At 42.4% G+C, this 12,694-nt stretch overlaps 1 protein-coding gene across 6 annotated transcripts in view; it reads right to left on the bottom strand.

Annotated features, from left to right (window-relative positions):
* The window catches only part of LOC133410330 (FERM and PDZ domain-containing protein 4-like), a 99,705-nt gene extending 87,422 nt beyond the window's left edge, over positions 1-12,283 (bottom strand). For 4 of the 6 annotated variants that reach the window (XM_061691386.1, XM_061691358.1, XM_061691425.1 and 1 more), the window contains exon 1: positions 5,455-5,808. In XM_061691386.1, the coding sequence (XP_061547370.1) occupies positions 5,455-5,504 (50 nt within the window). In that variant the 5' untranslated portion in view covers positions 5,505-5,808. Of the gene's footprint in view, positions 1-5,454; positions 5,809-12,208 lie in introns of those variants that run through there. The other 2 variants (XM_061691377.1, XM_061691434.1) reach the window with 1 other exon arrangement.
* Between the last annotated feature and the right edge of the window lie 411 nt (positions 12,284-12,694).

The following is a 12,694-nucleotide window of genomic DNA, read 5'->3' as shown; positions in this document are numbered from 1 at the left end:
GCATTCCTCCCACATTCCAAAAACATGCATGGTAGGTTCATTTAAGACTTTAAATTGCCCGTAGGTTTGAATGTGCGTGCGAATGGTTGTTTGTTTATATGTGCCCGGCGATTGGCTGGCGACCAGTTCAGGGTGTACACCGCCACTCGTCTGAAGATAGCTGGGGTAGCCTCCAGCACGCCTGTGACCCTATAGTAAGATAAGCAGTACAGAAATTGGATGGATGGATAGAGTTTTAGTTGAGCAGGATAAATTGCATACAATTCATGAAGAGTAGAAATGATTTGTTTATTGCTGCTGTCTCGTTCTACCACGTAACTACTGGTGTAGGGGCGCTCAGATGTTTTTCGTTAAAACATGTTATGTATGACACGTGCATTGGGTCCTAGTGTAATATAAGAGATATTGCCGAGGGAGGGCATCGCATTCCACCGCCCGTTTAATGTTTAATGGGCTTAAAAAGAAATGCAATCCGCCATAAATGGACTGTGTCAGTCGATGTCATTTCCAGTCTTTCAGGATCCCCTAGCCCTCTCTCTCTCTCTCTCTCTCTCTCTCTGTTTCTCTGTTTCTCTCTCTCTCTCTCTCTCTCTTTCTCTCTCTCTCTCTCTCTCTCTCTCTCTCTCTCTCTCGCTCACTCACTCACTCACTCACTCACTCAGCATGTGGCCATTGGAGCCTCAGAGGGGAGCTACGTGCTGCAGAGTTTGAAAAATTGCGGCAGAGGCTCTGAGTAACTCAGTTAAGTCTCTTAAAACAACACATTTTTAGAGGTGAACGTACCAACCAAAGCTCAACGTTAAAGACCAGCCGAACATTAAAATCAACCAGAAGTTGAAAGACAGAGGGGGAGGATACAAGAGGTGTTTTTTCAGGAGGTGGTTTAGCAACTAGGCCAATATAAAGGCGTGCAGCGAGATGAATTCTTGGTTTTGTTTCCCCTGCCTGCTTATTGTGTCGTCAGGATGTGAGCCCGCATGGACAAGAACAGGTATGGCAGAATTAAAAGACTGCTGAAATGGCAAAAAAGCATGAACCTTCTGTGATCCACATGGCAAATTCACTGTCTCTATCCATGTTTGGAAAAATAAACAGACACTTTAACCAGTCGGTCACCGTGCCGGCCATGACTGTTATAATGAGTGGCATGAAAGCGAGAGACAAATTAAACAGGCAACCTTTGCAGTTAGTCTCAAACCACCGCCCCACCCCACACACCGTCGTAATTTTGAGATGATCATATGTGACGATGATAGATGGATGGAAGGATGGATCGATGAGGCTTGCAAGAGAAAGATTTGGCTTCGCATCTGATTACTGCTTCACTGCTGAGGGCAGCCAGATTTCAGGAATACCACAGCCAGTTTCCTGAGGCAGCAATTAACACCACCAAGGAGGCTTAGCCATTGCTGAACAAGAACAGGCTGAAAACTGAACTGACTCCAACTCCAGAAATTATGAGAGAATTGCAGTGGTGCTGTAGCTTTGTCGCAGCTTTTCATGGAGAACAACCTTCAGAACATCTTCTCAGAAACAATGGCTCTGATATAGAGCCTCATCACAACTCCGATGACCACAGCTAAATCTGAGAGGTGTCTCTCAACACTGAAGAGAATCAAGACCTTCCTCAGGAACACAATGTCACAGAATTGTCTGAATGCACTGGCCATGGTCTCGATTGAGAAGAATCTTGTCAAAAACAACCCTGACTTTAACCATACAGTCATTGAGAAATTTGCATCTCTCAAGGACACAGGGGCAAAATTTATGTACATAAAATAGAACACTGCACGACAACATCAGACTCCTGAACAAATGACATAACAATCTCTGAACCACGTTGTTTTTTCTTATGTAATCCTGATCACTTGAATGTTTGTACTTGAATAATCAACTGCCTGTATCTTTGTATATTATATGGATATTTTTTGCCCTAGTGAAACTATTACTCCTGCCAAAGTCGAATACACTGTCCTTTTTAAAATGGTCATTGTTTTTAAATTGTTCTTACGTACATTGCCTTCAATATTTTACATTCCATTGTCTGTACCGCTTATCCTCACTAGAGTCGTGGGCATGCTGGCGCCTATCTCAGCTGACTGTGGGCAAGAGGCAGGGTACACACTGAACTGGTCTCCAGCCAATCGCAGGGCACACATAGACAAACAACCATTCGCTCTTACATTCACACCAACGGGCAATTTAGAGTCTTCAATTAACCTACCATGCATGTTTTGGGAATGTGGAAAGAAACCGTTGTACCCGGAGAAAACCCACGGACTCACGGGGAGAACGAACTCCGAAGCCGGATTTGAACCCGGGACCTGAGAACTGTGAGGCAGATATTTGTTAAAATATGTATGTATGACCTGATAGCAGTACATTAGTAAAATGAGCTTTGGGGGGGGGGGGGGTAATCAGCCTTCTCTTGCACCATCTTGTACCTCTAATTTGATTTTTAAGAAACTACGCCAGAGGAAAAACAACCAGTCAGAGACAGTAGAGGTTACTTTTTCTTGTTTTTTAGTAGGGGTGACTGACGAGGTATTAATCATTTGCCAGGCACTCGCAGGCACACTCAGAGTGGGCACACAGTGCTTCAGGAGCTTTGCTGAAGGAATAGCCACCTCCCGATTTTTTTTTTTTTTTTTTAAACATAGAAAAAGCCCATCCCCCCATCCCTCATTTGCCAACAACTGGGCATAACACTATAGCAAATAGAACCAGAGGATTCAGAACCGATGTGGAATAAGCAACATTTCTGCGCGACAGTTGCATCTATTACCTTTTTGATTTTTAACTGACTGTACATAAAAAAAAACATTAAAAATGATGACATTTAGTGTCATAGTAACACTCCATTACGACTATGCCATGCTACCAGCCTAGCAGCCGTGGCTAATGTCGGTTTGCTTACAGTTATAGTGCTAGCTTAGTATTGTCAGCACTGTTATTTTGTTGAACCTGGACAGTGTTCTCTGTGCATACCACAACTACGCACTTTCATAACTGCATGTCATTATGAATGGCCTTGTTTGAGAATCGCGCTTGAGCATGTGAGCGATTAGTGATGCGAGGTTACATTCAAATCTTGCTTGCAGTTTTTAGACTGCAATTTCCCCTTTAAGCATTGATGCCAACCAGTCGCGGCTGGCTTGAACAGCGCCCTTTGCGACGCCCCTAGATGGCGCCCCCCTGGCATATCGTCAATGGGGGAGGGAAGTGGGTTTGTGGGGGGTGCTGACCGTAAATTTTCGCTGATCGCCAACGGTAACTCATTCCAAAACAAAGGTGCTTGATGGGGCTGTGATCAGGACGTTATTTCACATCAAACGTATCCAAGCATGCCTTTCACAGTCACGCAAGAAAAAAACCTTCACCAAATTGTTAGAAGCATAGAATTGTGTTTATAGGGGTGTTTTAATTGATTAAATAGTGTGCCCAATGCTTTTGTCTATTGTATATATTGTATAGTATATTATGGAGGTTTCCCAACTGTTCAGCTACTGTATCAAAAGTCTAAAGGGGACACAGGAGCTCCTGCTGAGTCAACATTCAAATATTTGGAGTATTGATGCCACAGAATAGACATGACAGCAGGTGGGAAGATTGAAAAAGAAGTAGCCCTGCCGTCTGTCCAACACAGACTCGGCTCCACCACATCAGTTGCACCAATTTCATTTCTCTGCTTTTTGGGCCACATGTTTCCTGGCCAATGACCTCTCGCCCAACTGCTGTAATCCTTCGACAATGATGCTGCGATCTGGCGCCTCATCAATCCTACAGACCACTGCTGACCAACAGATGCAGGGCTTCGTGATTAGGTTCAAAGCAAGAAAGAATAAAGCTTTGTTTATGTATAGTGTTTTTGTTTTTTACTTTTCTTGCGAAGCACAGCTACACTTGCATGCTGCAATCCATGCAGGCAAGCTAAGGGGTAAAACAATTTGTAATGATTATACGTTAACTTAAGCTTTAATTTAATTTAGAGGAGCTGAGGCAGGTTGAATCTTACAGGGACAGCAGCATGTGTTATTTGTCGGGTTTGCCAGAAGTCTGTTTTTTGGTAAATCTGTTGAAGGTTTGTACACTTTGTTTGTGCATCTGTGTGTGTACAGGTGGATTGTAACGCCAAATGATAATCAGCCCCAGCAAGCCCACCACCCTACAGTGGTTTAGTGGTTAAAACAATTCAAGTTGAAATTCTCTGGTGAGATTTATTTACTGACAAAAGAATCTCAACACTGAATGCAATGCAGTGTTTGCACATTATCCATACAAACTGTATACATTATTACAGTAATTAACAGTTATTAGATGATGACTCAAAGTACTGTTTATGGCACAGATGCCTAAATTAACCACATCATTTCTGACATTTGATGTCTCAAATGGGTCATACACCAGTAGGTAGAAGCTCTATTATTAGTGAGAATACAAATTAATAAAATAAAATATAATTATTATATAAATTGATTACTGGTAGTTATTATTATTTTATTATTATTACTACCATTATTCTTTGAATAAGATGTCAAATTGTTTGCTTGCATCACTGAATAGAAAATTGTTTTAGTGGTTGAATGTTATGCTTGGTTAATTTGCGACTTCTCAGAAGCAGATCCAATAAACCGGCTCAAATTTGGGTCTTAGAAGGTGAAGTTCCCTAATTCCCATGTTCGAAATAGTTAAACGTCAAGCACACGCTGAAACTCTGTGTGCATTTAAGCACTTCATGATCCTGGATGGGTCTCCTTTTCATTTTATGACAGGTGGTCAACTAAACTGGTTGAGCATTGCAAGGCATATGAACATACGTTTGAATATGTGCAAAGTAACAATATACTTACAAAGACACAAGCAACCACACTTCCCATCGACACCCCCCTCGCCACCAATCTCAGAGTACGTTTAGCAATTACAAGAACTTTGTTTGCATTGCATCTTGGAACCTGTTCAGGCTTATGTAACACTCATGTGCATGACAATTCCACGAGCCACGTGAAATTATGGCATGACAAGCACAATAAGCTTAGGTAGACCACAGACAATAAGAAAAAAAGATTCATCAAATGGCCACAGCCTCAGTAGTATTGGTGGAGCATCCCAACTCAGTATTTGGAAAGAGCACACACTTTGTGCTGTATTATCATTCCTAACAATGACATGATGCACAGTGATGCTGCGTGCTTTGATGCACATATGACAAAAAACCTTCTCCAGTACTTCTCATTGAGGAATGGCGTACTTAAGGAAAACCGACAGTAAAAATCACGTAACTAATCCGCTCCGACCTCCCAAAAGTCAGCAAATTTAAAGACACACACACAATCACATGAGAAACTTTCAACAAGAGCAAGACAGAGGGAACGTGGAAAGGATATGAGTCGTCAATCAGTGCGGGAGCTTCGAGTCAAATAAATTCCAAAATGGTAAAGGTAAGTTAGGACTCACTTGAAATTGGCTAACCCCCCAATTTCCTCTTCGTCGTCACACGGCTCCATGTCACTGATAGGGAGTGAGTGATCAGACCAAGAGGGACAGACGCCCTGTCCTCGCCACCACCAAGATCCAAACAGCCAGATGAAGATCTACTGTTCTGCTCCTGGGTCCAACTTCCACTTCCTTAGAATTCCTCTACTCAATGTCCTGTATTTCTCCGTTTCCTTTTTTTTTTTCTTTTACTGCTGACTTGGTGCCAAATGTTCCAGCTTAGCTGTACTGCACAGCACCGCTGGTGATGATGATTTAGCTTGCATCTGGGCCAGTGGGGATAAACTTCATTCACATTCACACATACACCGATAGACACGCATACACTGACACACATACAACTCTGCCACAGACGCAAAGCATCTCATGCACTGAAAGATTGTGACACAACTAGACGTGTGATAAGCTGTGGCTCACAAATAGGCCGCATGGACACAAACGGGTTGCGGATCAATATGCACCAATGGCACTGTGCTTACAGTGCGTGTGCAAATGTGAAGTTGTCACTTTTTAAACTAAATACTACATGTACACTAAATTTAAAAAACTACAAAAACACCTCAGAATCGAAGAGCGGTTGGTATTAATCCCTTAAGGTTGGGGAGTGGGTACTCCCTATTTCCACTTGTTGTTCGGTTAATGGCCAAGTGTCGCAACAACAGTCCAATAGTCTCACTGTGTATACAAGATGGGTAAGGCCTGACCCTTAAGAGACAAAAAGGAACTGATTGTGTCCAGGAAAAGAAACGCTAATCTTGTCACAAAACCCCACAAACCTTATGATTTTCTGTTTATGGTGATGAAAACAACAAAACACTAAAGCCATAACGTGAGCAACGCCAAGATACTTGGTGGTAGTTCATCATAGTTACTGTACCCTGAAGATCACATTACAGGTAATCCTAGTGACACATGCATTTCACGTAAATATGGTCATTTATTGTTATAAAATATGGGTGTGGAGGAGGTCTTAACAGAGCTATAGCGCTAGCGTTAGAGTGAGAGTGCCATGTCCAGGGATTTTTACTTTTGTGGCCAACTTCAAATTCAAATTTTGGCAATTCACCAGCAAGCTGAGTATTTCTGCTGCACATCCCACTCAGTACACGCAAATGTATCTGATATCTGAAGTATTTGATCATAATATATAGCCGGAAAATGTATGCCAGGGAAGTCAGTGGCTAGATAGAGAGACATATAGATACTTTTACATATGTATTCCTCCGTGAGGGAAATAAAGTTGTCACAGCAGCAAAATTCTCACACATACTGTACACTCGAATGAATAACATAGAAACAACCAACAAAGTAAGAACAAATACAACAGCAGCATTGAGGTGAAATTAAAACAAACTTAAATCTAATTTAAGCAAGAAAAAAAAGCCTGAGGATTACGATGATGGTATTTGGTAATTAATAAATAGTCTTATGCTACAGTAATATTTGTGCAAAGTGGGAAGTACATTGGCAATGATATATCACAATACAGTGATGAATTATAATCCAACCAATATATACAATGTATGAAATTGTTGATATGCATAATATTGCACATTAAATAACATATTTGAACAATGAGTACAAATTGAGAGGTTTAAATATGGATAGCAACATAGACAGTGTATAGTACTTATGTTGTTGTTGTGACTTTCAGCTTGTCCTATCAGGGATTAATACATTTAATATTTGTTGTACACATATAATATGTATAACATTTATTGCACAAGTATTTTTCTCACACACTGTGCAGATTTGTTACATAGGTATAGTAAGTGATAAGTGAATAGTATTAAATATTATCGAAACCGTTGTTTCCGGCAGCAAAGCTAAATGAGTCAGTCAAGTCTGAAAGAGCTCCTCTGCTGCTGCTGAGTTTCATGGATAGCATGTGAAGGATTGTCCATGATAGAGTTTCATGTTGTTGCCAGCATCCTCAATTAGTTTCTGTCTGGCGCCCATGGCACTGAAGCTGCTACCCCTGCATACAACAGCAAGTACGTGGCCCTTGCTACCATGGACCGGGAGAACATCTCTAAAATCTTGTTGTACACAATGAATGAACTACCTCAAGAACTCTGCTTATTCCCTTCATGTACACAGCATCCATGTTGATATTCAATTCCAGTCAATTGCTCAAGTGTGCTTGTACTGCTGCACCATCTCAATGTCCTCCCGATGGTAATGGGCTCTGTGATGGTCCTGGTCCTTCTAAAGTCCCTAACTAGCTTCTTAGTTTTGTTAGTGTTGGGGACTAGATGATTCCTTCTGCACCAGTCTACAAAGATGTCCAACATTTCTCTGCACTCCATCTCCTGTCCATCCGTAATACATTGCACCAGCGCAAAGACACCAGAGAACTTCTGTGGGTGGCGTGACCCAGAGTTGTAGCGGAAGTCCAAGGTGTACAAGGTGAACAGAACTGGAGATGTGGTCCAAAATCACTGATCACAACATCCAATAGGGTGCTTCCCAAGCACCCAAACTAGTGTCTATCTGATAAGTAGTCTGTGATCCAGGAGATGCTGCATGATGACCCATCCAGCTTGTCACTCAACAGAAAATCCATCCATCCATCCATCCATCCATTTTCTGAGCCGCTTCTCCTCACTAGGGTCGCGGGCGTGCTGGAGCCTATCCCAGCTGTCATCGGGCAGGAGGCGGGGTACACCCTGAACTGGTTGCCAGCCAATCGCAGGGCACATAGAAACAAACAACCATTCGCACTCACAGTCATGCCTACGGGCAATTTAGAGCCTCCAATTAATGCATGTTTTTGGGATGTGGGAGGAAACCGGAGTACCTGGAGAAAATCCACGCAGGCACGGGGAGAACATGCAAACTCCACACAGGCGGGGCCAGGGATTGAACCCGGGTCCTCAGAACTGTGAGGAACTCTAACCAGTCGGCCACCATGCCGCCTCAACAGAAAATGTTGGATGGTATTGAATGCATTAGACAAGTCAAAGAACATTAGACAAGTCAAAGAACATGATGCTCACAGTAGCTCCTCTATCATCCCAGTGTGAGTGAGCATGATGCATCAGATAGATGATTTCAAATAAACTGATTAATAATAATAATAATGATAGCATCATTCACACCAAAATGATGCTAGTAGGTAAACTGCAGAGGATCCGGGGAAGGTTTCACCTGTGGTTGCAGGTGGACCAGAACCAGACTCTCCTTTGCCTTCATGATATATGACATCAGCACAACAGGTCTGTAGTCGTTGACACCAAATGAGGTGGCTTTCTTCAGTACTAGTATGAGACAGGAGTTTTTCCAAAGCACTGGCATGTTTTCCTTCATCAGACTAACATTGGTTAAATATCCAAAGCAGGAGGCCAAACAGCTGGTGGGCAAAAGACATAACTGACCCTAGACTGATGTGGTCAGTTCCTGCAGCCTTGTTTTGGTCGTGTTTCTCCAGCTGTCTTCCCACCTGGTCAGATTTCACTCTCATGTGAGGGCATGTTAATCCAGAGAAGGAGAAAGCAGTTGGGGGTTGTCATCTATGTTAATCAGGTGTGGTGTGAAGTGTGGTGGTTGAATTGGAGACTGAAGGGGGGAGGGGGGTGTCACGGTAGGGTGGGAAGGAACAGCAGGGGGTACAGAACTGAATCAGTTTAAAAAGGCAGTTCGACTGATTAGCCCTATCCAGAGTGCCCACCTGCTTTCGAAGGTCCTTTGTGTTCTGCCTCATCCATCTCCACACCTCTTTGATATCATTCTACGGGAGTTTGATCGCCATCTTACAACAATATGCGCCGTACCTATCCGAAAAAGTTTTTTTTAATCATTTTCACATTTCGTCCACACCGAGTTGGTATTTTGGGATCCTGAAAGGTTTAAAAAATGTTTTAAACCATGCCCAGAGTGGATAGATCTCAAAACGCTGCTCTCGTGTTTCCATGTTAAAAATACATAAGCATTTTTGCTGAGACGATGACATGTTCTGCCAGTTCTCGCGGGAACACCGCCAAACAACAACTGGGGGCTTCTTATTCTCTGTTTTTGGGGACTTCCTATAGCAACGTCACAGCGCTTTTCAGGCCTGGCATATATACTGTATATGCGACAACTTTTCAGCGTCTTCATGTGGACATACACATTTCTTGAAACAATTCTATGTTTACAGGAAACTTTCCGTGTGGATGGGGCCAAAGAATCCTTGGCCTCATTCGGTCTCACCTTGAGTTGGCGCTGTATCCTTATTGCCAGATGTGAGGTCCTCTTCTTTTGATTGAGAAGGTCCTTCAAGTCACTTGTGAGCCAAGGTTTGTTGTATACAAATACCACATGTAAAAAAACTCACATGCATGCTTTAACTAATCAATATCCATCCATCTATCCATTTTCTGAGCCGCTCCTCCTCACTAGGGTCACGGGCGTGCTGGAGCCTATCCCAGCTATCATTGGGCAGGAGGCATGGTACACCCTGAACTGGTTGACTAATCAATATGTGAATAATATTGCGTTTCTTTGTTTAGCCATTATTCTGTCATGGGAAGCTGGAGCCGATCTTAGTTTACGTCGGGCAAAAGGCAGACTACACACTGGACTGGTCGCCAGTCATTCACAGGGCACATATAGAGAGAAACAACCTTTCACACTCACATTTAACACACAGTGACTGCACGGAAGACAGGCGAATGAAAACGCTACACCACCAGTGACAAAATTTAGCAAAGCCTCATTTAGTGATTCGCCCCCATTCTCCTGAGATAAATTGTGTGTGCCTATGATGCATCTACAGTATATTGGGTTTGTATAACGTTCCGTACAGCAAAGCCCAGTTTAATGATTTCCTTATTATATGTATTGAAGGATTTTCACATTGTACAGCTACAAAACATTAGTATCTTCTAAGAAGAGGAACAGAAAGCTGAATCCGAAAGTGAGCCGTCTGTCCCTCTCCACATTAAGGCTTGTCAAAACCTTGAGGTTGCACCAAAGTCATTTGCATGTTTTCTTTCTAAATACATTAAATGTGTTTGAAGGTAAGTGCTAAAAACATGCAAAGACAGAGAACAATTTAGACCTGAATTGTTGAGATATCGATTAAAACTCTTATTCACCATCTCAGTTGGATGGATTTTTTGGGTGGGGCAGAAAACTAGCCCCATGACGACAGTGGGCAGGGGTGTATACTTTCTGTCATCCCCCCCCCCCCCAACACACACACACACACACACACACACACACACACACTATATAACTAAGAAGCGCTGACAACAAGAATATGGCCATTCGCCGGAATTTTCGAGTTACTTAATAGTAATTCCTTGGCCCTTTTCTATCAGCGCTGCATCATGCAGTTAGACATCAAGCTACGCTATGCGGAATGGGGCAGGGTTGAGGGTGTGTTGGCCGGTGAGAAGTGCCCCTATTTTAGGCAAAGTGCCCCATTGTGTATATTCGTTGGAGTTGGTCTTTGGTTGAGTCTTTGGTGCATCTTTAAGAGTAAGTATGTGTTTTAACGTTGCACAACTAAGAATAGTTAACTTTTTCCTCAACACTTCCATTTTGAAAAGGTTACTCAAAACATTCCTTGTACAGCAAATCTGTTTTATGATGGAATACTTTTGCCCTGGAATTGGGTTAATTGTATATCAACTTCAAGCTTCAAGCAATCAAGCTTGTCGGCGATAACAAAGACAGAATCCGCAAATCCAAACAGTAAATGGTGTAACACCTGGCCAGCTGGTTTTAAATACAGGAAGGAATTATATTTGCACATACAATCAAGAAGTTGTCATTCTTCATTTCAGAATACAGTATATCCAACAGACAATGCTTGCTTAAAACAGCGAGGTGGACTACTCACCGAGATGGAGCATAGACCACGTGTGAGTTTTGTTTTTTTGTACTCAAAAGTGTCTCCTCAATGTGGAAGTCTACCAAATTTGTAATTTATGACATTTTTATACAAAAGTTGTGAATGCGTTCACATGCACGCACACACAACCAGTGGTGCAAAAAGAATCCAACAAAAGAAAGAAGGGGGAACGGTGGATTTGAGCATGTTGGCATCTTAAAAAACTTAACTGATATACTAAACAGTTGCATACAGTATGAACATAAAAGCCAAAGCTGAGCAAGAAGGTTAGAAGATTTGGAAAAGAAATGAAGAGGTACTTCTGCTGATTCATTTGAGAAAGAAAGTAGCAGGAAAAAAAGAGGGGTTGTGATAGTGGTTAGCAAAGGGTATATATATATATATATATATATATATATATATATATATATTATTTTTTTCACAAACATTGACTGGAGCTCTATTAATCACTGAACCTCAATGCACTCCTTTTGATAAAAAAAAAAAAAACATGCATCTAGAATTAATTCCAACACCGCTTACCTCCAAATTTCTATTCAACCAAAAGATGAGGTAGTTTAGAAGTCATTGTTCATGGACGATGCTACAACGTTGACAAAATCACCCAGGTCTTTCATGTCAAAATGTCAGGGTGCAGTGCAAACCTCTGTACTGCAACCTGTCTCCTTTCATAGGTGATGTCCATGCCACAGAGCCTGGCCAAAGAAGACAACACAACCCCTCAAGCAAGAGCAAGTAGAGGGCCTGGGGTCACGGTGCACCCATTCCACCAAGAAAAAATATGTCATACACACACAGAGATACTTGCAATTGAGAGATGCAAACATACCCTCGATTTATTTTATATATCAACAAAAATACTCCGCGGTATCTTACCTCATGACTCAGTGTGCCATCCTGCTGTGTCTGCGCTCAACTATGCCCTAATCCGCAAGCTGCCACCATCTGAGGGGCAGGCTCCAACAATAACCACAACTGCAGTGAAATTACTTTATGTGTGGGTCAGTGGGGGTGGGGTGATGGATGCAAAAGAAAAAAAAACAAGGTTAGTCGATTTTTAACAGTCACAGAGGTTTGAAGGAGGTTGAGTAAAATTTTGAAAGAGGGTGGGGACAGAGAAAAACAGCAGGGTCTTCCTAAATGTACATTTACCCGAAATTGACAAATGGCAGAGGTGGGAACAAAGTCATTGCTTTGCAAGTCACTGTAAGTGGCAGCCGTGATCCAATGGTTAAGATCATCACCTGCCACCGTGGGGGACCTTGGCTCAAGACCCCGACTGGACCATCTGCCAACATCCCCCAGACGCACGGCTCTGGTGTCCTTGAGCAAGACACTGCTACCCCGAAATGCTCCCCGGGC

Source organism: Phycodurus eques, chromosome 1 (genome assembly GCF_024500275.1).
Source record: "Phycodurus eques isolate BA_2022a chromosome 1, UOR_Pequ_1.1, whole genome shotgun sequence".
Classification (NCBI taxonomy): domain Eukaryota; kingdom Metazoa; phylum Chordata; class Actinopteri; order Syngnathiformes; family Syngnathidae; genus Phycodurus; species Phycodurus eques.
Note: the sequence above shows the minus strand (reverse complement) of the source record. Positions and strands in the feature narration are given on the sequence as shown.